This window comes from Accipiter gentilis, chromosome 25 (genome assembly GCF_929443795.1).
Source record: "Accipiter gentilis chromosome 25, bAccGen1.1, whole genome shotgun sequence".
Classification (NCBI taxonomy): domain Eukaryota; kingdom Metazoa; phylum Chordata; class Aves; order Accipitriformes; family Accipitridae; genus Astur; species Astur gentilis.
Genome location: NC_064904.1, coordinates 10,847,247 through 10,871,189, shown reverse-complemented (window position 1 = coordinate 10,871,189; position 23,943 = coordinate 10,847,247). Strand labels below are relative to the sequence as shown.

The following is a 23,943-nucleotide window of genomic DNA, read 5'->3' as shown; positions in this document are numbered from 1 at the left end:
TCCATTTTATCTAAATGAAGTGTCAGCAAGCTTATTCTCTTTTATAACTCCCCTTTCATCAGTGTCAAATATTGCAAAAGAAGCAATCAATTAGCAAAAACCAAAGATATATATAAGCTATCAAGACATGGGAAAAGCCATGATCCCACATCTCCTAATGCTCTGTGTACGTTTGACATCTAGAGTTACATGTAATCCTCATATACTCAGAAGTTCTCATGAAAATAAATTCTGTATCAGTAAACACTTATGGCTAATTTAGATTACAAGCAATCTTCAGAATAAGCAACCTCTTTCATACTATAAATTCTTAAGAATCTTTGAAGAAGCTTCAAAGTCTCTGATTTGTAGGAGGACCTCAAAATTTGACTAAGTTCATATTTATGTTAAAGATGCACTGTTTTCTCAGCCCCCTGAAAATTCACCCCAAGCTATAAAGTCTCAGGAAAAAACATCTTGTCACACATGGTCAAGAGCTTCTTGTATGCTTAGCAGCCAGGAGTTTCAAAAGATGCCTTCTGTTCTCAGTGTATTGCAGGCAACAGCTAAAGACCTCAACCCAACTGCTACTCCAGGCAACTGGTGTCTAGTCACCGCAACAAAAGCTGAAAGAATCTCCTGTAGTTTCACAGCCACCTCCTTCTCTGGAGTGGACTTAAGCATGACAGAAAAATAAACTAGGTCTAGCTGGCTAGGATTTGGATAGTGAGAGAGGAGAAACAACGCAGGTCTGAACAGTTCACATAGCTTGTTCCAGCAGAACCATGATCTGCCATCCTGTGTACTAAATACAGTCTGACTCTCATTCTCACTTCTGAATACAGAATAAAAATCAAACATTGGTACTGAATGGCATTACATAAATTTAAGGGTCAAGCTTGCACAGGTGATCTTAATTCTAATCTTCTAATTCCCCCCCCCACCCCCCAATTTTCAGTTTTGCAATCTACACATTTTTTTAAACAGTTAGATGTACTTAATTTTCCTCCCCATTTTAAAAAAACACCTATTCTAAAAGAGATTTGGGGGCGGGAAGCACACCCCCCCTTTCTTTTAAAATACAAAATTTCATTTTTACCAACTTAAACCATTTACTTCTGCTTCATATATGTGTCTAGTTTCTGTCTTACAAAGAGGAGGAATCAACATTGGCAATGGGATTTAAAAGCAGCATTATATTACCATTTTGCAGATGTGCAAACATAGTTGATCTTCTTTGAAGATTTCAGTAAGATTTCTTAAGATAAATTGATACAGCTGAAGAAACAACTGTGAATTAAAAAACTCAAAATAGTTCCCCTTGTTAAATCACTTACCATATGTACTACTTCAGGGTAAATAGGTTCTGTAATCACATTGCGATTGTGTGTGATATATTCTACCATTTCACTTAAAGCTGCTCGTTTTACTTCTTTCCACTTTAGGTCACTTAGTGGATCAGAAACAAAGTCAAAAAGTACACAACATTGTCGTAACTTCTGGATAAAAAGCTTTTCTTGATCAGCAGGAGGAACATCTGAAAAGGAAAAATAATTATCAGTTATATTGTTGTGGACTTCACTCTTCTCCCCATTTTTACCTCCTGAGACACAGGCATAGCAGCGTTTAATACTACAAGCAAAAATCTGGAATCTTCAAAAAACTTTCAAGAACATAATGACCCAGAGTATGAACCCCAGTAAAATACACTGTACATGACAGGATGATTTAACAAAATTGCAACAGTGATGCATACTTGCCTTTGCCAGAAATAGATACTGCATGGAAAAAAATACATACTTTAAAAAAAATGCCTCAAGGAAATCCCCAAACAGCTCCATTTGTGTAAAGAATATTATGAACATTTGCAGAAATTCTCTGTTTTTCGTAGTAGAGATAAATGGGTGGCACTTCAGTTTCAGCATTAGATTTAAGCCAGAGCCACTTTTTAAACCTGGGAGCTGCCACCTCACAAAGTCTGTTTTTATATCAAGTGGCTCCTACAACACAACAGGCGGCTGTAACCACATCTAGGCACAAAACAACTATTCAAGATTTTTTTAAATTTCATTAACACAAGAAATATTTAAAGAAGCTGCAGCAATGCACTTAGGATCTTCAACTATTTGATCAATATGTAACACTATTTTGAATCTTTCACATGTACAAGAGTTAGACTTGCATTATGCATCTATTTAAGCACTTGCAGGAACCTGTCTGGTTAACTGTGGCCAGCACTGCAAAATTAAACAACACTGGCCTTCTAGGAAAGACCATACTTAATCACCAAAATGAATGTAAGATATGAAAAAAATTTAACAGTAAATTTTAGAACAAACTGAGTAAATACGTCATTTGATATTTACTCATTCTTTAATCATCTCTCAGACGCAGCTGGTAAGAAACTATGTTGATTTCTCTCTTTTGTGATACCTATTAAAAATATTTCACAGGCTTCAAATATCCTGAGACCAGACTCCCTCATCTTCAATAACAAATAAAAAAAAAAATTAAGACAGACAATATTTGTACTCCTTTGGTAACACTCTAATTCATTGTCTATATTGCTGTTATACAGACACTTAACCTTTTAAGACAAAGGTTGCCTTGCCTTATACAGTCTTTGTGCAGTGGTATTTTCATTGTTTGACAAGGATACCTAGATTATAAAAAAAAAAAATTAAAGTTTTTACTTCCCAATTTTTTACTTCCTGTGATTTACACCTTAATCCTCCCTGCTGATCCTCTGTAATTAGCGCTTCCATGGAAAGCGAAATTAGACTGCACAGTTCAAACTTCATACACAGAATTGATAAGTAAGCCAGCACTACTTTTGCCATCAGTATTTTCCAAAAAAATGAACCTTCAAAAAATTAAAGATATACTAATTTAGACAGAAAACCACCAATTATAATCTGAAACTAAAGTAAGTGTAAATCACCAAGTCCAAATATAAATGTGGAAGTTTAGGTTAGTGTTAAGAAAGAACTAACACTAGACTGCTGTTTATAAACATTCATATGATGACGAATTAAAATACCTCCTATGGCTAACATTTCAACAGTTACAGAACAGAAGCTAGCCTTTTAAGTTCTACAGACCTTTAGCCTTGATGCCACAAAATTCTGCATGCGCTTTATTTCTTCCTTAAGTAATCGTATAAGCAGTTAAGATGACTAATGCATGTGAAATTACAGATCACTATACACAGCAAAAACTTTCAGGATCAGGACCTTAGCTTTCAATACTTAGAAATTACTAAAGTAACTGGCCAGCAGTAAAGAAAGCAGTACCATATTTTGACAGCAGCAAAAATTGATGCCCAATTAAAATGACCACATGACTAAAGCACTAAGCTTAAGACGAGAAATGTGAACACACCACAGAAAGTCTGTGTAAATTAACTCCAGAACACATTTTGTTTCCGTTGTTAGATATGAACTGCTAAGACATTAATAGCATGTTAAAAAACAGAGTAAGACTACATTGCCTTTGTAAATAGTTCTGCAGTTTATCCCCACTTCTTCCAGTTGATGACTTTTTTTTCCTTAAAGTATCATAAAATGCTGAAATTTTCTTAAATGCAAGCAGCAAAAGCTACCATCAAACAAAGTATTTGAAGTGGTACTACTGAATACAAGGACACACAACCTAACACATGCATGTACAATCTAATAAACTGAGTGTCTGACAGATATCTACGGCCCAGTGGATTAGTTAAATACAGTGAGTTGCTCTCCTTTAAGTGCCTAACAAACTTCTTAAGATAACGAAAGCTAGAGTAGCTCCTCCCTCCCCAAGAGAAGTTGCTTTCAAAAGTACTTTTGTTACAGTAAACCTGGAAGATACATTTGGTTTAAAACAGCTGGCTTTTTTTTTTAATTAATGTACACTAAATTGCTCCGAAAATTAATTCCAGGAAAAAAACCCTGTAGAGTAATAGCCCTGAAGAACATACAGAATAAAAATGCAGTGTACATGAAAGAAACCATAACCAGTTGCAGACTTCAGTGACGCCAAGACTCCGAGGATAGTGCAGACTTCAAGAACAAAAAAGAAGGTGCTAAATAACAGGTGTCCCTAAACAGAACAACAACTTTCTGGCAAATAAACCAAAATTCCCATATACTGTTGTGAACAAATCGAAGGCACTTTAAGCCACATAAATTTTGTATCTGAATACACACACTTTTGCCTATTTGGATTAAAAAACCATAGCAATGAATAATTTCTCCTGGAAAAAGAGTATTTAATTGAGTTGTTTGCATAGTGAAAGTCAGCCAAATTTATGACCTGAATGTAAAAAGTCTCAGATGTACAAAGTGGTTGGAGCAGTTACCTTTTCCCAATTAACTGTAAAACAGGAAGTGGTTCAACCTGAAGTGTAACAACACTTGGGGATACTGTGCTATGAATGTATACTCCACAAAATCTAAAGCCTAAATAGTGATTATAATCATGTAAGTAATGGACACAAAATTACAATGATTTACAGTACACTAATCAGAAAGGAGAGGAAGCATTAAAGCTGCAATTACTACTAATATCAGAAGTTAAAGACTGACAACTAAGAGGGTCAAGAAATACCCTCAACAAGGCAAGCCACCTCCCTTACCATTTATTCTGAAGTGGCCTAACCATTTTAAGTACCTCAGTCATCCTTGTTATTCTAGAAGAGAAATATGTTCTTTATATAGCCTGAGAACCTCACACATTTCTAAGGAACTGTGTTTTATTTGGGTTTTTTTTCCCCCTCCTTTTAGGAGTGTTCATCAACAGCTTTCAAGGGTCCAGACCTCAAATCTCTTGTGGCACTTGTCTGGAATACTTGCCATCAAATCAAGATCATCCCTACTTTTAAGGTTTGAAAGGATGATTTCAGTATGACATAAAATAGAAGGTTTCTAGGAAGCTGACTTGAGTAGAATGTAATGTTTGTGCAGAGAATGTATGTGTACCTGCAGAGCAACTCCAAGACACCCCAAGAAGTCATTTATCCTCAGTCACATGCCAGGGACTGTTACGTTCTTCCAGTTAACTGCATGGTGACTTCTACATCACCTTCCACTTCAATTAAGCCATAACCCTTGACTTCCAATTGCTGAAGTTAACTGACATTTGAAGAGACTGCTGTTAGGTGGAAGTTTCTATAATTGAGCAATTCTCATGCTCCATTCCCCAATGAGTATGGGAAGGCCATGGCTATTCAGAAGCTACTCCTTACAGTTATTCCAAAACTGGTATTTGGAGCTCTTCACTGAGCAATGTTTTGGGTTTGGTTTTTTATTTGTTTTGTTTGTTTTTTAAACAAACAAACCAAACACCCCCTCCCGAAATCAAAACAAACCATACACAATGCCCCCCCCCCCCATTTGCTAGCCACTATTTACATCATTTTCAAAGAATTTGTTTCCAAACAGTAGCACTAGTATAATCTTAAGACTCTATTCAATCCCTATCAGTAATCACACTTTCAGCTGAGTACTATTTCTGGTCCTCTACTAGAACAGGAGCGTAATTTTTCAGAATCACAAAGAATTTCAGTCTTACATTTGGATTGGATGTCCAGCAATTCCTGACAGATTTACACAAATATTGTAATGGCATATTTTATGCCTAAATCTGCATTATTTATCCTACTGTCCTTTTTGTAAGATAGAAAAATATACTAGAAAAAGTACCAAAAGAAGGTAGGTACTATGATAGCAAGGTAAGCCTCTGAGCCTGAGGGATCAGCTTTTTGTCTTATTCAAGTTTCTCAGAGTTTCTTTCCTTCCAATCCCAGGATAACCATTAGATCAACCTACACAACCTACAGAGATGCAAGCTCTACCCCTTCTATTTTAACAGTATTGATACAGAAATAGCTCTTCAGTTTAAAAATCTTCGACATCATCTTAGACTGTGGCCTTGCCACATAAACTTACTGATGAGTATAAAATATGTTTCTTTCCACTGCATAATTGATACCAGCTGTGCTTTTATTACCAGACTAACTATACCATTATCTCACTCTGTGAAAGGCAGCACTTTCAGTCCATAGCTCCGTTTGAAACAGCCAGGGAAAGATCAAGTACTCAGCTACCACCTGCCATAACAGAACACAGATGATTTGTTGTAAAAGCTAAAATTTAAAGTCAACTTTGTATGAACACCAATTCCTTGGAAGCTTCAGGTATGTCTTCAGCCATTCTTACTGCAAGTTAAAATTAAATGAGCTCAGTGCAAATGAACTTTTCATACTGGTAACTGTCCTCCCTCCCGTCCTTGCTTGCTTCTCAGCCAGGATGTGGCATCATTCTGCACCCAGGAGCTACCAACAGAGTATCACAACCTGAGAAACCACCATTTTTTTTAAGGTATAGCACGGCTAGAGAACTAAAACATAGTTATATTCTCACAAATCAAGATTTTTCCTGTCTTCATATTAAAATAATTTTTGGCTGGCTTCAGAAAATTAGAAAAAGTAAAAATAAACCAGAAAACACTTAAGTTCAGTTTTTAAGTGCCCGAACATATGTACAATATTGTAGGATACATGAGTATTTTTGCACTGTAGGACAAAAGGCAAGGCAGGATAAGTAGGTGACCCAGAGATGTCACACAAAACTGCTGTTCTCTAATACAGATCGAAACTGAAATAAGCTAGAAGCTTAAAGTTTTTAGGTCGTGCCCCAACAGGAAGAACAGTTGATACAATTTCTACCACAAAACACAATTTGTGGTTAGTAAAACTCACCATGTTACATCATTTTGAAAGTAGAAAACAAGAGACATGGTTCATAATTTGCAGAAAATACATACAGAAGATAAAATTAATCTCAGTTGTGTGAGGACTTTCTTGCTTATACATAAAGCCTCAGCAGAGGTACCACTTTTGCTTGGCTGACAGCTCCTCATTTCATTACAAGAAAAATGGCTTTTTTTATTTAAAACTATCAGATACCCATAGCTACCAATCAGACTATGTACACACACATCAGTAAAAAAAAGTTTCTCTCATTTTAAATGGGCAGCTAGATTTTTTCATACAGAAACACACACAGAGGTTTAAGTCAAAGAATACACAGACCACCACACACAGGAGAAGTAGCACGTGCGAAAACAAGGTCATTGAAAAAAAAAGACTAACCAAAAATCACACGCTAAAAGTAACTGCTTCCTTAAGAAACCGGTGTAGAGCAAAAGTCTGGGCATGTAAGGTGACTCCTGTTTGCAAGTAGACAACACATCTTATGAAACATGTCTGCAAACCTACTGAAGGGCTAGCATTTTTAATGATAGGGAAAAACAACATTTAACTGTAAGCTACAGTACTACCCAGAACATATCATCAAGTATATTGATAACACGGTCCCTGCTGCTGGTCAAAAGTAAGCATTAGTGTATTTCAAATTTGATGTCCATTGGAAAAGCAAGCAGCATTAAAGCTTTAGTAAAGCTTTGCAATTTGCACTATGTAGTTGTACATCAACAAGGGAAGTCCACTATCTTGCAATGTTTTCTTTGACATTTCAGTTGACAGTACCGAGGCAGCATTTTTTCCAAAGAATAAGCAGAGTTCAATATCTTGAGTAAGAGACATGGAAATTGCCAGACGTGAAGGCAGAGGGACTGCAAAGCATGGGAAAAAGGACGTAATCTGTCAAAACATGAATTTACCAGAATGAACACTCTTTCCACAACTAGTGATCAAGTCCTTAAAAAGAGAACATACGACAAATCACAGAAAACTAGAAAGAAGATTACAAAAGCTTGTCTAACATTTGATAAAACTCCATTTAAAATAATTACCTTATTTTGAAATGGTTAAATTGCTATCCTAATCCAAAGCAAGGAATACTTTTCTGGGTTACAAAACTTAATTTTTATTGCATTTCTATTATTTGACAAACTCATTACAGTTTTCATTGATTTTATTGAAGTCATGATGACAATAATTAACACTACTTCGAAAGGACACTCTCCCAGTTAACAGTATTCTATCCTAACACATGATATTGGAAATAAGGGGGTAGCACAGGGAAGAAATCTTCCAATTCATGCATGGAAAAGTTTTATTAAAGCTGTTACTTCTAGCAGCACTTAAAAATAAACTCGAAGAATACAAAAAAGTACTATAATTATATACAAAATGCAATACGTTTTATACTATAACTAGCAACCCTGGGAGTGGGAGTTTGGCTGCAGATAGCTCAAAGCAGGCAAGATATTGTCGTATGCATACGTTGGACTAGAAAATACATAAAACATACTGTTGCTTATATTGTTTTATTTGGAACATTATTGATCCTGTAGAAGCATTTCTTTGCCAAAAGAAACACTTACAACAAGAAAAATGACCACAGCAACACTCATGGAAAAACAGTGTGCTTGTATGAGACTCAAGAGAGCATGATATATCAACATTTTAAGTGGCATAAAAGAGGAACAAATTTCCACTCTATCTCACTATTGAAGACAAAGAGATGCACATGTACACAGTGTGAAGCATCATAAAAGAATTCAGGCTTACTCCAAAAGAACTGAGCTGTAAGTTTAAGGTCCTTCTCTAATTACCATGTATTATACCTGTAATTATTCCTACAGAGTAGTTCTCAACAGCTTGCCTTTTTTTTTTTTTTTCCCTGAAACACTTAAACACATTTCCTGTCAGAAACAGGACACTGAAGATTAGATGGACTTTCAAGTCTGATCTACGACAACAAAGCTCACAATTCCCAAAAAACTCCTGATGAATAATTTAAGATATTTTACAGGTACTTAGAGCTTCCATAAGGATTACAAGAAAACACTTACTATTCCAACCAGCTATTATCATAGTAAAGTTGTTTTGTTCAAGGCCAGTTAGAAAGTGAGCTGAGAATGGTAGGTGGATGCACAAGGGAAGATTCCAATCTCAAGCAGTACTTGCACAGCAGACTGAAACTTCCATAAGCATGACCTCTGTCTGCATCAGCTGCCTTTATGCAGCACCATGACACTCAGTAGCAGTCCAGGCATTCAGGAGAGGGGCGAAATGAGAACCAGCTGTAACTACAGGCTACATCCACTCCTTTGCTTTCAAGGAACTGAGCTGCTGCCAGAAATACGTTTTGGCTGTTCTTCAGATAACAGAAATTTGTAATTGGAAATAAAAGCTGCTCTTCATTTCCCTGCATTTGGAGAAACTCCACTGCTCCCAACTGCTGCTGTTTCACATTTGGTAATGCACCTGAAAAAGACTGGCACCCAGAATATGATATCTATTTCCCTATATATTGTTTGAAAATAAGGTTTAAAAACAATGTTTAAATTAATACATATGTGGCACATTTTCTACCTAGAATTAAAAATAAAGTAAAATGCAGCTTGCTTTTGAAGCAGTTCAAATTTTTGAATGATTAGGTACTCCAGTGGTTTTTTTTCCAGCAAACCAGTCCTGGTTAGTAGCGAACATTCAAGCTTTATTTTTTCAATAAAGCAACAGCACTGATATTGCTTCTATGCTGATCTGCAGTCTGGATCTAGCCATAACTCCAATTAAGACAAAAAAGATAAGCAGCATTCAAATGAGCAATATATTCTTCTATTTTGGGGGGGGGGGGGGCGCTGTTAGATCCAAATGAGCCATTATCAGATTAACCACACAGCAACAGAAAAAATAAAATAAAAATTTACAGAGCCACTACCCCAAAACTCTACAGCTAAAAAGAACCTGAAAGGAACAAGAAGCACATGTTGTCCTGGAGTAAAGCTCAAAACAGGTGCTTCAAAACACTAATCCCCTCTGAAAGCTGCAGTGGTTGGTGAATCCAGTGCTGAAGGGTATTGCTGGTGGCAGCCATCTCCTAACTACAAGATTACATTGTGGTTTTGAGGACAGAGAAATTAAGTAATGACATTTAACTGTCAAAGGTTTAAGACAGGAGATTTTAAGGATTGACTGGTAATGAAGTAGAAAATAAGCCTTCTGTAATTTTATACTATTTAGCATAATTTTTACATACTAAACAACCTGAAGCACTGAAATTACTTCCAATAACATCTTTTCCAGGTGTACATCATAAGTCTAATGATGAAAAAAAGTAGATCAACAGTGAATAATCTGTGCACCTAATTACCTAATGATTTTTCAAAAGTGGACCAACACCACTCTGCACCTAAGCTCCTGCTTTACAAAGAGTTTTATCACAAGTCAACTATGTTCTTAGAAGCCATACGAAATTTTAAAAAAACCTTGAGAATATATGTAGTAATATTTAAGAGAAATAAGGATTTTAAAGCTATATTAAAATTTTTAAAAACAGAAAGTGAAGAGTAAAAGTGATAACTGTATAAATACTTTAAAGGCAATGTACCATAAAGAGGAAAACAGGAATGCTTATACAAGAAATGACAAGTGAAACAAGCCGAAATGGGTTTGAGCTAATGAAATAAAAATTCCACCTGAAAATTAAGAGAGAAAAATGACAGGGAGGATAATCAAATAGACAATGGAAGAAAAAACTGTCTTAAAGGAAGAGAGAAACCAAACAGATAAAGAACTCTCAGCAGAGCTTTTTGGCATGCATAAAGTTAATATGACAGCAAAACTAATTTTTAAACACAACATACTTACTAGAAACCTAAGAGAAAAATCCTCAATTTCCTACCGATTGCAGTGCACTTGAATCCTTTCTCATGGCATAAAATCAAACTTATGCAACATCTTCAATTGCATTTGAAAACTTTAAAATTATTTTTAAATAAGTCTCTCCAAGAAAATGGAGCACTACTGTAGTGAGACCACACTTCAGTTACATTACAGAACATAACTGCATGGTGTAATTCAGTAGAAGACTTATATTAAGTAAATTGAAGAAACTCATGAACCACTGAATAAACTTTGCCACTCTGGATGCTTGGTTGAAATAAGTATCAGTTAATCAAGCCTAACCATCTGCTATAAGCAGAAGTGCCATTTCCTGAAACACACCCAAACTCCCCACACCAACCTGTAATTCTAGTCAGATACCACTCATGAGTCTGCGTAAGTTGCCAATCAAATGTTACCCATCAAGCATCTACAATAAATATAATTCAAGCAATAATCAACAGCCAAAATGTAAAATAACTTGGTTACTTCCCCAGAGCACATCAGCCCACTTCTTCCTCTCCTCACTCCCCATAAATACACTAAGCCCTGGGGCTTACTCCTTTCTATTGGATGCTTCTGAATGACAACAGGTGAATTTAATAATTATTAACAGATATCCCAAAGAACTCATTGAAGAATGCTGGGTCATGCATTGGCTTAGAAAGAGATGACACAATAGATTAGAAAACATGATGAAAAGCCCCACCATGGTTTTCTACAGTCAAACTTAAGCATCTGACACCCTAATACAACCTAAACCAAGTGCCCAGCCAGCGTGCAAGAACTCTGGTGAAGTTATAAGAACAACTGCATTTACTTTCCAGCTTGTCTGAACCTAACATTTATTTTTAAACTTCTATAACCTTTCTTTGATGACAACACTGAATAAGCTTTCTAAATTCTCTGCTCTCTTCAAAATTAGAAATACGATGGGGAATAGGGTAAGTCTTTTGAAGAGTCTATTCACAGGAAGAGCTTTAACAGTGCAGGTAACTCTAAGCCGAGATGCAAACTAAGGTCCTGAATGGCTGATCAACAATTCAAATAATCCCAAACCACCATACAGCATTAAAACTTCCAGCAGTCATTACAAGATATGCAAAAGTATCACCAAATACCACCAGGGCTTTTTTGTGGTTTTTCTTGAGAGCAATTTCTTAATAAGTTTTAATAGACAGTAAGTCACATCCCCTGTGTGTAGGTTTTTGTTTGCATTTTTTGTTGGGGTTTTGTTTGTTTGTTTGTGGGTAGTAGTGGTGGGGGGAGTAATTCCCTGAAAAAAACCCCCTACTTTCCAACTCAGTGCATAGTTTTCCTCATTTTTTGGCATAAGCAACACTTCCTTAGTCCCACATGCTTGTGAAATTTAGGCACCTCGTCTGATGCGACACGTGTAAAAAATGGTCAAGCATGATAGCAACAATGTTTTGGGAAGAAGAAAAAAGACAGCATTTTAGAGCTAGATCAGTATCTTGCGTAGCAGCCAATGCTGGCCATGTCAAATGCTAACAACAGTTACTTCAAATGCTAACAGCAATTACCAGCAGTTCCCTCATAGGAAATAAAAATTACCTTTCAGCAAGGAAAGTTTTGACTCAAATATTGTAGAAAGCCAATTATGCCCATTTCAAAATGTACTAAAATATGTGCTTTCAACATAATAATATATATAAAATAAAATATTTTAAGAAGATTGAAGACCATTATAAGGTCTCCCTGGAGCCTTCTCTTCTCCAGACTGAATCTCAACTCTCTCAGCCTTTCCTCATAGGGGAGGTGCTCCAGGCCCCTGTTCATCTTCAGGGCCTTCCTCTGGACCCACTTGAGCAGGCCCATGTCTTCCTTCTGTTGGAGACGCCAGAGCTGCATGCAGCACTCCAAGAGGGGTTTCACCAGAGCAGAGGGGGAGAATCACCTCCCTCGACCTGCTGGTCATGCTTGTTTTGATGCAGCCCAGAATGCGACTGGCTTTCGAGGCTGCGAGCGCAAATTGCCAGCTCATATTCAATTTTTCATCCACCAATACCCCTAAGTCCTTCTCCACAGGGCTGCTCTCAATCCACTCATCGCCCCACCTGTATTTGTGCTTGGGATTGCCCTGACCCATGTGCAGGACCTTGCACTTGGCCTTGTTGAACTTCATGAGGCTCACACAGACCCACCTCTCAAGCCTGTCAAGGTCCCTCTGGATGGCATCCCTTCCCTCCAGCACATCAACCGCACCACACAGCTTGGTGTTGTCGGCAAACTTGCTGAGGGTGCACTCGATCCCACTGTCCATGTCACTGACAAAGATGTTAAACAGCGCCGGTCCCAATACCGACCCCTGAGGAACGCCACTCAGCACTGCTCTCCGCACCGACATCGAGCCATTGACCGCAACTCTTCTGAGTGCGACCATCCAGCCAATTCCTTATCCACCGAGTGATCTATCCATTAAATCCATGTCTCTGCAATTTAGAGACAAGGATGTCACGTGGGACAGCGTCACAGGCTTTGCCCAAGTTCAGGTAGATGATGTCAGTTGTTCCTCCCTTATGCACCACCGCTTTAATACCATCCTAGAAGGCCACAAAATTGGTCAGGCACAATTTGCACTTAGCGAAGCCACAGTATTTCCTAAAATGTTAATTATTTTATTTACAATTCTCTTTTTAAACAGGAGATTTAGATGTGCAATGAAAGCAATTCATTTTAATTTCTTCCATTTAAAAATAAGCTTTAGGATTCTTTATCTCTTAAGCTACATTAATGAACACTGAGTTTCCAGTAGGAGGGAGGGAGAAAAGTTACACAGTGAAGTATATGCTCAAAATTTTACTTTAGAGAGGATGTGTTTATTCTGATTCAAAGGTCATTAAGATCTTTATTTCCTATTGGGACAGGAACAACACAAGTTTTAATAGCATGAAAATAACTTTAACAGACAGTCCTCAAAAAAACCTCTGCATCAATTTTTGGATTTTAAGATACTTTATATAGACGATTAGATGTAACAGGAGCAAAAGATATATTCTGGGAATAGGTTAGAAGAAAGAGTCTAGTGTTAAGACCAATTACAGTTTGTTTGGAAAATATTTTTGAAGAAAAACTTATTACACCCAAAGGACAGACAACACACTTTTTCCTTAAACTATTTATGGGATTTCAAACTCTGACCAATTTTCTTCAAGTTTCCTTTCCAACATGGCTTGAGCGAACACAGGACACCTTTGAACCACCACTGATATTGTTATGCTTTCACTTTAAATACAAAAACAATACGAGAATTCGGTTCTAGAGGGTACATGAAGCCACACAGCTGGTAGCTTTAATCCAAAAATGCAAATTAAAAACCTTCTATAAAACTCCACAAAAAAAGTAGTGTTTCAAAAGTAGTGTAGCAGTTGACTGCTACAACTAGAAAGTCCCAAATGAATAACTTCTTACTTTGTTTTTACATCTTTTACATTTCATGTACCATTTTTCCTTTGGATAACTTAGAAAATATTCACTTCATAAAATTCAGATCCTTATCAGCAACAAGATCAATTATGAAAATTGACATAAACCTGTCATTTCCACTACTGATAATCCAGAGTCAGATCCCACCTCTAGTTTTACTGCATTTGAAAAAGAAATCTTAATTGGCAAGTTATAGCAGAAATGGTACTGCATGATTTCTATGTGCATTGAGTGGAATTGATGAAAAGAGGTGTGGATGTAGCTTTAAAACATCACCCACTCAGTTTTGTCATTTGAGACACAAGCATGCAGGCAGAAGCTAAGCACCAGCTCTGTTAGGCTGACAAGACTGTACTTTGACTGGCATAGGGTGTTTACCTCTGGCATAAAGGTTAGAACATAAAAGCCACCTCCACCAGAGGAACACCTTGCCTGCATACGATGTAAATATTCCTGTATCTATTAAATACTGCTAGTGCTCACTTATTCTGTGTGGTTTACAATGCAGTTTTGGTAGCTAATAGTATTTGAGAGCACATGGGAGAATTAGCTGACTCTACAGAAACTTAAATTAATTATTAAAAGCTTTCAACAGAAAAGAAAATAAAAATTTTCCTCAGAAAGAGATGACACTGAATTTTCATCTTAAAATGTATTTCATAGCAACAATCACAAACCAGAAGATTTTTGATGCATGAATAAAAATTGGGGAAAATATGCATTTATTCTGATACAATTTTGCTTCCTTGAAAGGGTGTGCAAATTACACCATGAGTCAGTAAATGTAACTTAAAAATTCCAGCTGACTACCTTCCTATAATTCCATGGAATTTTCAGCTCAGTAAGAAGACCCCTCCAAAGACGTTTTACAGTCATATACCCTTAGAGATTTTAAGTGCAGTATGAACACTTAACACCCTCATTGCTTCCAACAGCAGAACTTGCACATACACTCTTCATCTGGGCAAAGGATCTATACAAAGGTAAAACCAACCCAAAGTGAAATAAAAGGAATGACAGAATGACAGAGCACACAGAGTAAAAGCTGTAACAAGGTAAAGTATATCCTCTGATACAAAGTGATGCACAGTAACTGAAGAGTTAATAAGCATGTCACCATGTTAAATGCAGCAGGAGTGATGATAACTAAGCAACATCCTTTAAATCTGCTCTTGACCAAGTGTCAGAAACACTCCCCATGAGGTGCTTCAGTATATACCAGTAAAAAACCCGTCAGGCTATGTCTAGCTATGTACTGTGGCTACATCTGGATGTCCTTCAAAAAAATGTAGCCAAACCGTACAAGAGGCAATACAATAACACAGTCATTTGCACCAGTATCAGTCCTTTTGACAATTCAGATGATTATCTAATACTACTTGATGAAACTCTTCAGCAAACATTTCACAATCCTACAGATACAAGAGGCCTAGGTTCATTAAGAATAGAACTGCTCCTTGTTTTTGAGGCAGATAGTCTTGCTTATCCTTTTTGAGGCAACACTTTTAGAAAGGAAGAGTGGATGGGTTTCAAAGCTATGTACACGTGGTTAAGCAATGTTAAAGAGCAGCAGTGGCTGTGAACTTACTATAAGGATATAGGAAACTTTTGGCAAGACTGATGACTATGAGCTCCAGGAGTCAGGCTGAATATCAATGGAGTCTGGGTGGCTTGGTAGGAAGGCAGAGCTATCAGCCCAAATATGCAGGTAGCTCTCACCCCTTCAGATTATCAAATTATAATTGGCTTATATGGAAGAAAAGGAAGAACAAGCATTTTCACCTCCTTTAAATCTCATCTGAGGTTTATCCATTTGATCTAAAACCACCAACAACTATGACCCACAAGCACAACAGAAGATGTGTGCTGGCCATGGGAAATACCACTTATTGGATTAGCTGGGGTGAAAAGAAGTTTTGAAGGTCTTTTGCACAGGAATATTTCCACAGAAGTAAAAATAAAGCTGCAATTTTACAAGTAGCTGTAATTTTTCAATTTAAATTCACTGAAGGAGAATTAGCACAATTCATCACTGTGATAGAAGTGTCTCTGAAGAAAACGATTAAGATGTCTACTCTATGTACCTTTCTTCCCAGGAAGATTTTACTCGCTTCTCACAACAAAGAATCACTGTACCTTAAATGGTTACTGAAGTTTAAATGTGTTGAAGAATTAAAGGAAATAAATATTTAAATAAACATACATGCTGAGATCAGTTAAATTCATCATACTTGAAAATACCTACTTAGGTGGAAAATGCAAGATGCATGTGAAGGTGAAGATTATGAATACACAGAAAATACAGAAGGAATAAAACAGATTCACTTCCCACTGCAGTAAGTGCAAAAGAGCAAAAAAACAGTAGCATGAAAGGTGACTTTCTGAGATTTTTGGGTATGCTTTCATAATCAGCATAGGCCAGTTTCAGACTATAATAAAACATTAATACCCCAAAAACGGCAAACTGAGCACATGTAAAGGAAATTATGTTTGAAATTTATCAAGTTCTTGGAAAGTATTAGAAGTTGGTAACTGACAATTATCCTGGGATTTTTAGACTTTTAACATAATGGTTTTAAAATGCAGGAAGATTACCAGAAACATGTTGTTGAACAGCATAATTTTAATTTCTACCACAGAAGATGAATAGTGAGGTCACACAGTTTGTTAATGCTGTATTCATTGTCAGTTTAAAGCTTGTTAAAAAGAGCTACAGAAAAGTCTCACGATACTAAGCAAATGAATTCCATCTTTTAGATCTTTCAAAAAGCGATAAATGTAAGGAAATGTGTGTGAAATAGCTGACTTTGTACATTTGTGAGTTCTAGGTTACTCAGAAGATAGTTTTAGAGTTATGGATGTTTTGTAAAACACATGTACCTGCCCAATTTTTTTTACTACTGCTGAGCTCGTAACAGGATATTAAGAAATGAACAGAACACCCTTTTAGTGTGCCAATATTTTTAATACTGCATGCAGTTCCAGTCACCCATCTTTAACAGTTTGCAAGAATGTGTTAAGAATCGTTTAAAACACCAGGTTAACACAGAGGTAAAAGTACTACTAATAGGCATGCTGGCACCAACAGTATTAAAAAGTCTGCCATAGTAACCAAAGGGGGAAAAAACCCCAAACCAAAAACATAGTTTACAATAAGAATATTGCTCTTTGAATTTAAAAAAGTACATTAAAATTGATACTGCAATATTTTGTAATTACTGTGATATTTTTAAGTGACAGTAAGGCCAGTCATTTTTTGGTTCCACATGCAACAAAGAATGACAGAATCATAGACCAAGTGCAAGGTCCTGCAGATGGGTTTTTCACCAGAAGGGACCATCTCATTTCTGCTAGGTCTAATCCCCCCCACAAAGCAGGATGAGCTAGATAAACCCAGCTGCTCGTGGCATTGTCCAGTCAATTTTTAAGTATCTCCAAGCACAGAGATGTCACAGCCTCTTTTGGAATCTTGCTCCAGCGTTTAACCACTTTTAATGTGAACATTTTTTTCTTGTATACAATTGCAATCTCCTGTGTTGCAACTGTGGACCTCTGAGAGGAGCCTGCCTCTGTCCTCTATACCCTCCCTTCAGTTACCTGAAGACAAGACCTCCCCTTAGCCTTCCCTTCCTCAGGCCAAACAAACCCAGTTCTTTCAGCATCCTTTTGCACATCAATGAGATTAATGGCTACTGTTCTGCACGCTGAATTTGGTCTGTATTACTTCTGAAACATGAGCTTTGACCTCTGCTTCCCATTTAATTACAAAATGGATAATTTTTTTTTTATTATTTTTTTTTTAGCTCAGAAGCAATTCCTGCAAAGCAAGAGCCTTCATGATTTCTAGCAAGTATGGTTAGAAAAAGGATCTTCAGGTCAATTATTTTGCAAGAAAAAGAAACATATGCTAGGTTCTTTCTAAAATGAAAGTGCCAATCTTTTCTCCTTTAAGAAATAAATTGCATACTTCAGGTTTAAATGCGGTATGCAGCTCACTTAAAAGTTGTTTCCTGTGTTTACATATTGTCAAAAGGGACTTGACCTTTCATAGCCAAGTATGAAAGTATAAAGTAAGTAGAAATGCACCTTGCAATAGCCAGATAGCACTTGGCTGCTTAAAGAACCTGACAGTAGTTCATGGTGATCAAAGGCAGCCGGCCCAAACTCAGGGAAACCACCAGAACAGGTGCTTGATGCTATGTTAGTACCTAATCCAACAGAACAATGATTTTTCACCAGACTTTGAAGAGCATGCAAATTTCTAATTACTCATGTGTTTACATCACAAAAACACTGACATTTTTAGCCCTGTAGAAAAGCACTATATGAAGATGGAATATGAACTACCTCCCATGATCCCTTACTCAAGATTAATACATTAAAGGACCACAGACAAAGAATGGACCAAGTTAACATCACTTGCATCGTCTTTGAAAAAATTCAAAGCATCTTTCACAAAATCTAAAGTAACTTAAATAATGACAAAGTCAAATCTGTCAAAAAAAAAATCTGCTGGTCTGGAAGGCAGAGAAGAAAGATGGACAATGAGGTATTTGAAACAGGTTACGGCCTACGGGAAACATCAGTTCGAGTTAACACAGTATCAGGGTGTTCTCACTCTCCTTCCCACACAACTTTCATTATGTCTTGCAAAACATCTTGAAAATCATTTTTGAAAAGCATGAGCAGACACTACCAGTCCCAGCCAGTCAGCAACTAAGCCACTAAAGTAACTTCTATTTCTGCTAATTCTGTGATTGCAGATCAGAGCAGAGTTTTACCTATATTTTGTTCAAATAGCTCTGTCTTGAGTTCATAAAAACACTGGCATTTGGGCTACTTCTACGTACCGATAAAACAGTATTAAGAGACTTTTCTTAACAGCATTGAATTGTATTCCTATTAAAAAAAGTCTGCCCCCACAATGAATAAACATTTATAATCTGCCTACAGAACGAATTATGATTATTTTCTACCTGTAATTGCACTCTGTACTACACCTACAGTTTTCAGCAAGACAACTCACAACAGTAAGTATGAACTGGTAACTCTGAAGTCTAGTGACAAATGTTTACTGTTTGTCCTAATCCATGCTGCTTTAACAGCTGCTTTCTTTGCTTGAAGTGCCGAGATGAAAATCAAAAGGTCCCAATTTCTTCCCCCAGGCCTCACCTCATTTACGGGAATCCTCCTGTCAGGGTGTTTGTTGAGTGCACTTCCATCACCCTAAGGGTTTAGCTGCCAGAAGGGCTCCAGAAAGGGAAAGATGCATCTTGAAAACACCATCCAGCTCTTTCTCCCTCCTTGTTGTAAAAATCTTAAATTCATAATACCCAATACCACTCTTCTCTATGCTGTCCTAATGTCATCTTCATAGCTAGTTATCTGTCTATGCACAAAGATCCTAAAGGAGCTCTCCATGCATATATACCACGACCAGTTGCTTTGGCTACACCATTTGTTTCACAGCCAGACAAAAGCTCAAGCCTCTATCCAGGATCAGAAACCACAGCAGTTATTCCATGGCCGTAACAGCTGCTCAAACTGAAATTGTAATCTTGCAAGCTTTGGATTGTTCCAATACAAGGTAGGTTTTCAGTTCACCATGATAACCAGCGACAAGCAGCTCAGCTGACCATTTTGCGCTATCTTTGTACTCTAGAAAGATCAATGCAGCAGTAGTGTAACTCAGATCTCCTGGAAAGCCTGTTGCAGGTGGAATGACCAAGGGCTCACTACCCCAGCAGGCCAAACACTCTCACTGAGCCAATGCTTTCAGCACAAGCAAATAACATACAGTAATGGCTCCACGCCACTTGCGTTCAGCATGGATTAGGTTCTTTTGGTGCTTGGTATTTTCCAACAACAGGTCCAAAGTCATCTTCTGAAGACCTGATTTCTACACATTGGTCTTGAACAACTGCCAACAGTCTGTAGTTGTGACAAAGGGCATAGTCTCACAGTACCTGAATGAAGAAAAGAGAGCAGGTATACCGACACCGATCAGGGTCAGCCAGCAGTCCAGTGGTTGCTGAGCAAGTCCGCAGCGAAGAGGCACATGAAGCCAGGTAGTCAACACATCTGGATCCAGATAAGCGAGGTACGTGGCTGGACAACCACATAGCTGCAATCTAGCTGAGGCAACAACCAAGGCCGAGGGCCTGAGCTTAAAGACAACTCCTGAGTGAAAGGGGAACCCCGACAAGACTTCTCACAACTCTTTCCACAGAAGTCTGACTCAAGATTACATGGCTGCACCATATCCAAGATAACCTTCAGCACTAGCAGCCAAATGTACTGCTAGAGGATGGGTTATCTGGGGCCCTGACACCTCCTATCCTACAAATACCTTCTCCTCCTCCTTACTGGTGACAGTGCAGATATCAGCATCAGCAATAGCAGTCAATAAAATTCTGACACCCTTATTTCCTCTTCACATGACTTGTAACATTTTTAAAAAAGTACCTGAATCTATTTTTCCAAGCGTGCTGTTTTGGCAAAGCTCTAAGTAGCCCAGACAAGAAAGCTGTCTGCAGTTTAGGAGGGGCAGGAGCAAGGGGAGCAAGCTCCCATCCCATGCCAGATCGGATTTCCTTTTTCTTCTGCAAACATTACATGCTCCATATGATCCAGCTACAGAAAATGCTTCAGAATTAACTTTAAAAGCAAGATTGCAATTTTTATTTTCAAAAAAGTCCTGATAATGTAGTCCACAAGGCTTCACAGATTTTTTTAAAAGATAAGATTAAAGCCACGTATAGTAGCTATACTACAATATAAGGGTAAAATAAAATACAATACACCATCCCAAAATTTTAGTTTAAAGATTATAAGAAATTGGTGATAAAGCAGTATCTTCTGTATTACAAACTAGATCTACTAGAAACAACTGAGGGGCTTGTGCCCCCTCCCCACGCTTTGACATTGAAGTTTTAGCTCTTATATCTGCAGAGAGGAGTACTTCTACTAGATATTTAATCCTATACTGCAACAGATGATGTAAAAGGACAACTGTAAAAGCAGCATGGATTGGGACAAACAGTAAACGTGTCATTAGGTTTCAGAGTTACCAGTTTAAAATTTACTGCTATTAATTTTCTATGTATTGTTCTGACAGGCTTCATTTTGGAGGCAGACCAGTACTGGTAATATCAGAGAAGCTAGTGAGATGAGGTAAACACACAAAAAAAACCCAAACCCACAGCAACTTCTGTATACACGTATGTACGGAAGAGATGCTTTTCCTCTCCCAGTGTCAAGAAACTCCTGTGGGCTATAATACCAGCGACCCATCTTACTTCCTACCACTTGAAAAAGGCAAAACAATCTCCCAGTTATTCCTTAATTGCTTACAAGAAAGTCCACTCTCATCACCCCATTAAAGAAACCCAACACAACAAACCAAACCACAAACCCCTTTAACCTCTACTGTACTACTGTACTATCCAGTGCACTAAAAATTTAGGTCTTGGGAAAGTAAATTTCAGAACAGTTTCTTAAAATCCATTGTTTCCACAATTATGTATTTGATGGGAGCAACAACAGGGATAATAAATTCACTGACAAGAACCTTATTATTGTATTGAGACAATTACAGTTTATCCTTATAATATTTCATCATTCTGATTCCAACCTTGGTTTGTTTTCCTAACTCGCACCTTTAAAAGACCGTGCTTCTCCCCTTCCAAAAGGCAGCACCTTTCAGGGAATTAAGGTGATTTGTGCAGAGTGTAAAGTGAAGGCCTATCTACAGGTCAGGCAGCTGCATTTATATTCCCTTGACAACAAGCACAGTCCCTATTCTAACAAGGGAATTTTATCACATCCTTCCCTGGCCCCCCCTTCCCCCGACCAAAATTAGGAGTCTTCTAGAATACATCCAGTCCCATTTCAGACAGAGAAGGGTAGGGCTCTTTTAAAAAGGTAAAGAAAAATCTTGATTTCTTAATACATGAAGACCAGTGGTACTGCTTAAACAAGCAGGCTTTGGAACAGCTGGGGTTTTTTAAACTTTCAAAGCAAGATTTTTTCAGTGTATGGAATATTAATCAAAAAAATACTCTTTTCAGTACTAACATCTAGCCTACACCAGTGAAAGCTGAGAAGCAAAGGTAATTAAGAATGGTATCAGCTTGTTTCCTGCATATAAATGCCATTGTTCAAGGTGTGCTGATCTCAGCTAATACATGTTCTGCTTTCATAAAAAGTTCTAAACCAAAACCACCTTAAGGAAGACATTAAAAAAAAAGCAAGCTTTGGTCAGTTAACAGCCAGCTAAAAAAAAAAACCACACGAAAAAAAAAACCCCATAGCAATGCAAAATTTTTCTAACTGCAAGAATACAGAAACAAGAGATACACACTCAGTATTAGGCGTCATACCAACATGTGTTTTCCCAATGAATTGCATAAAACGTAGATTTGCAATGCACTAATTCTACAAACCCAAAAGAACGTATTCTGTGAAGAAATGGAACATTCAAAATTGCACAAAGCGACAGGCACATAAGAGCTTGCTTGTTAAAGCCGAACCGCATCTCTTCTAGGAAATGCTTTCTGAATACATAAAGGATATTTTCATAATAAATGTCACGTCTCTTCCCCCCGTTCCTCCCCAACAACACTTCCAATTCTTTTAGAAGCTGCAGTGGGTTTTAAAGGAGCTCTATCCGGGCGACTGACACAAAAAAGGCTTTGAAGCACACCGAAGGTTCGCCCTTATTCTACAGAAACCGTATAGCGATAACTTGGCTCTTCCCTCCCCCCACTCGGTACCTTTCTAGGGTAGTGACTTCACATCCTTTGACATCAGCACAGCTCGAAAGGGGGATGGGAGAGTTACGGCAGAAAGCTGTAAAACCTGCTTTTAACTATGTGTGCAATGCCTCTACGAATTCTTAAATCCTCCCCCAACGCATTTAATAGATAAACGGGTTTTGATCTCCGCCGGTTTTACTGCGGCCGTAGCGAACCGAAAGGGACTGGGCTACAAAGGACTTCCTGCTCCCCTACCCAGCACCACAATAGCCATTTATTAGCTCGTCAGAGGGTCGCGATTCTCCCTCGCACGCACAATAACTCACCTCTAATATGCAAAAGGGCCACGGGCTGGAACGGCCCATTGGAATTGGCTGCGTCAACCACCATCCTGCTGCCAGCTCTGTTACATGTCAACATCTAGGCTCCAGCAGGCAAGGCGGTGTATTCCTTAAGGCAAGAAACCAGCCTCCATTTTAGTTTAAAAAAAGACAGAAACTGAAGCGCTCTGCAGCTGGAGGGAACTGGCTAGTTAGTGATGTCAGCGGGCGGGAGGAGCCCCATTGGCCAACGGCAGCAACTTCAAATGACACCGAGGAGGCCGCAAATGAGCGGAGGCTGGTGCGGGGCTGTCACCGCGCTCCCGCGCCGGCACGGCGGGCCCGCCGACACACCCGGCCCGGCCCCCGGCCCTCCCCGCCTCCCGCCGGGCCCGGCGCGGCCCGGCCCGGCCCCCGCAGAAGCGGAGCTCGGCAAACCCCCGCCCCAGGAGGTGACGGGTCTTTTGCGTTTGCCCTTTTTTTTTAAAAAAAAAAAAAAAAAAAAAAAAAAACCAAACAAAAAAAACCCAAAACAACAAACCGCCAAACCTGGATGAGCTCACGGCTGCTCTGCTATGTCCCCCACAGATAATATTCGGTACGCACCTGCTAGAAATTTTTTTCTTTCCTGAAAAAGCCAAAGGCTTAATCTTTCCTTCAGCAAGGCTGCCAAGAACGACCAAACAGGTGCTCAACTTAACCGTGGAAAAAACACAGCATTAGGGGCAACATCTACAACTTTAGCTTTCAAGAGCCCTATTAAAAGGTAGTGCACAGCAAGATACAGGCCCTTGAATTAGCATCATCATCGATTTATAAACGTAAG

The 23,943-nt window shown here is 38.2% G+C and overlaps 1 protein-coding gene across 5 annotated transcripts in view; it reads right to left on the bottom strand.

Moving 5' to 3' along the window:
• PPP2R5C (protein phosphatase 2 regulatory subunit B'gamma) overlaps positions 1-23,943 on the bottom strand; it is an 85,765-nt gene that overhangs the window by 31,143 nt on the left and 30,679 nt on the right. For 3 of the 5 annotated variants that reach the window (XM_049829056.1, XM_049829058.1, XM_049829059.1), the window contains exon 4: positions 1,317-1,516. In XM_049829056.1, the coding sequence (XP_049685013.1) occupies positions 1,317-1,516 (200 nt within the window). Of the gene's footprint in view, positions 1-1,316; positions 1,517-20,007; positions 20,143-23,123; positions 23,440-23,943 lie in introns of those variants that run through there. The other 2 variants (XM_049829060.1, XM_049829061.1) reach the window with 2 other exon arrangements.